Genomic DNA, 3,207 nt, shown 5'->3' with positions numbered 1-3,207 from the left:
AATGAATGCCGGGTATTGGTATGTATGCATATTTATTTACGCGAACTCATACATATTAATATGACTAATTAATAAAGTTTTGGTATCACATACCCACATTAAATAAAGAAAATATTTATAATATTAAAAAAAAAAGTTACTGATGATTATAACAGTTCATTCAATTACCTTCTTGTCCGGTTTCTTTTGTTATCGATATACAATGACATATACTCCTTTTTCTGTTTCTTCCCTCAAATACGTAACGACCGACAAATCACAAAATAGTACTCATACTATTATGTGCACCATCTATATAGTCAAAAAGCAATATACTCCCTGTAAATAAATGACCCTACAAAAAGGATAACCTACAAAAGTTTTCTAATAAGTAATATATAGTCCATTTCATATCACTTTTTTTAATCCTTAAATTCGCAAAAAACAACATCAGTATTGAATCTTGACTACTATATATGCAAACTTTGATAAATCGACTTGAAATCTTGATTACAAGAAAAATATATTGCAAATTCTTGAACAAATATTATGTAAATGTCCTAGAAAACAGTCATTTTTTTAAAATGCCTACTAAAAAACAAAACTACATGATGACAACCATAGAAACTATTGCTAATTGATCAAATAGTCAAAAAGCAACGACCTTTACCACATTGGGTTCCCATTTACTTTAATCTCTTCCAAGTTTCCATTTTGTCAGAGGAAATGCTACATAGGCAGTGATGCAAGTGTTGTGGCTCGACCCAAAATGGCTAATCCACTAGAAATGTTGGAAGCCTCATGCACTAGATTAGTACGTCGAATGGTTAGCCTCCCACGAGCCATAATGGATCAAGGACTAGACCTCATGAGAAACCACCACCAATTCCCACCACCAAATGTTCCTGTCTACAACCACCAACCTCCACTAGATCACTCCATTTCTAATCATCTTCAACCAGATCTGAGTTTTCTATCATGTTTTGAGCAACACTTTGGCATCATCCATCCGTTCTTCTATGCATGTAGGTTCGTGGAGGCGTTAAAGATGGCTCAAGATGAACACAAGTTTGTGTTCTTGTACTTGCATTTGCCTAATCACCCATTTACACCACATTTTTGTAAGGAAACTTTGTGTTCTGAAGTAGTGGTGCAGTTTCTTGATGCAAATTTCGTGTCATGGGGTGGTATTGCTGATCAAGGTGAGGGTTTGCATATGGCTACAACACTTCGGCCAGCTAGCTATCCGTTTTGTGCGATTGTCGCCCCTGGTTCAAACCACAACTTAGACGTGGTTCAACAGGTATGTTTGAACCACAAACCAAGATTTTGATTTCTTGTAGTCTTGCTTTATAAAAGTTTCTTTTTGAATAATGATGAAAGAACAATAAATTTGTCATCATTTACTTTTCACTTCCATTTCTAGAAGTATATATGTCGCACGTTTTCTCGTATATTTTTAAATTTCATTTATCTTTAATGCAATCGGTAGTTCTGAACATATTATTAAGTAGATGGAAGGGCCGGTGACCCCAGAAGAACTAGTAGAAATACTACAAACGATACTCGAGGAGCAACAATCAGCGTTCAGTAATAGAAGGGCACAAGCTGAAGAAAAAAGAAAAGCCGATATTCGATTGATACAAGAACAAGATGCCGCTTTTGCTGCCTCTCTCCAAGCGGATCAGGTTCGTTTAATTATGCATTTTTTTTATATATATTTCATGGGTCCCACACCATTCATATCACTCGGACTAGTCATGCATGTCTCATTGTCAAATTCCACTAGTATTTTTATATAGTCTGATTGGTATATAATGTCATTATCATTTATCATCCATCATTCCCCAATGCCCAAGTCAAAAATAAATTTAGATCCACTATCGTATTTTACAAAAAATTGTAATATACAAGCAGTTAAAGCGGTTATGTTTAGGTTCCGGAATTTTATATAACCTTTTATTTTTATTTTTTTGGCTTTAGGAAAAGATGTCAAAACTAGAAAATAAAGCTCAACACGAAGAAAATGCAACTGCCAATGGTCAACATTCCCAGGTTTGTTTTGTAAGTCATGGTTGTATAATTGGCTTATAGACCTGTACTTGATGTACGGTTTATCTTCTTCAGATTTTAATACGGTTTCCAAATGGAGAAAGGAAGGAGAAAACATTCTCGAGTTTAGACAAAATGGAAGCCATTTTCAAATTCATCGATTCACTAGGCATACCGGGAATTGGTGAAAACTACAGACTCGTATCAAGTTTTCCTAGAAAGGTTTACGGTGTTGATAAGGGAAGTATGACCCTTAAAGATGTCGGGTTTCATTCAGAAGCAACTTTATTTATTGAACTTGTTTGATTATGTTTCGTATTGGAGTATATTTAAGATTATTCCTAGACCATTTTTTTATTGTGAAGCATTCAGTTGTATTATTCATGTACATCTATCATTTCTTGGAGAAACCAAACCGAAGCTATCATTTTAAAATAAATGGACTTAGGTCATCCATTTCTGTGCAATGTCATTAATCTTTCATTTGTGCCACATAAACTTTGCAATGAATACTTACATTAATGCAATAACATTCATCTTTCAAAAGTGGTCCCTACGGCCACCTCATTTATCATTTTATAAATATTTAATCATTAGAAATTTGGAAATTTAAAATATTCATTTAATCATTAATATTAACATATTAAATTGTTATTAGTTAATAAAAATTATACTCCCCCCGTCCTAATATTATAGTCCATATTTCCTTTTTGGTTTGTCTCAAAGTAATAGTAGACTTCTAAAAATAAATATCATTTTTACCAAAATACCCCCTCATTAGTACTTAACCAACTAAACATTTATTAGAACATTAAATGCAAAGTAAGGACAAAATTGTCATTTTATTGTATAAAGTTAGTGGTCGTTAATGTTTCCTTAATTTGTGTGTTTTTTGTCTGTGGACAATAATATTGGGACAGAGGGAGTACATACCTAGTTAATTATCTTTAGGTTTTAACAGTATGACTATAATTACATAACAATAACTTATATACTACATTTTAATAATATAATTATAATTAGATATACAATAACTCGTTTATCAAAAAAAGGAAATAGTATTACAAGGTAAAATGGAGTTAGTGATGGAGCCCATATTTTCATTTGCAAGGCTTTCATAAGTTGAAAGATCTAAACTGAAGTGATAATTGAAATGCATTTGCAAGACTATTGCAA

At 32.6% G+C, this 3,207-nt stretch overlaps 1 protein-coding gene across 1 annotated transcript; it reads left to right on the top strand.

Annotated features, from left to right (window-relative positions):
- Positions 1 to 651: 651 nt before the first annotated feature.
- Positions 652 to 2,470, top strand: LOC145082073 (plant UBX domain-containing protein 10-like). Its single transcript, XM_079023296.1, has 4 exons — positions 652 to 1,282; positions 1,494 to 1,667; positions 1,963 to 2,034; positions 2,107 to 2,470. The coding sequence occupies exons 1-4, from the start codon at positions 749 to 751 to the stop codon at positions 2,335 to 2,337; spliced, it is 1,011 nt and encodes a 336-aa protein (XP_078879422.1). The 5' UTR covers positions 652 to 748; the 3' UTR covers positions 2,338 to 2,470.
- Positions 2,471 to 3,207: the final 737 nt, after the last annotated feature.

This window comes from Lactuca serriola, chromosome 1 (assembly GCF_051521515.1).
Source record: "Lactuca serriola cultivar US96UC23 chromosome 1, Lser_US96UC23_V15, whole genome shotgun sequence".
Lineage (NCBI taxonomy): Eukaryota > Viridiplantae > Streptophyta > Magnoliopsida > Asterales > Asteraceae > Lactuca > Lactuca serriola.
This window is presented reverse-complemented; position numbering and strand designations above follow the sequence as displayed.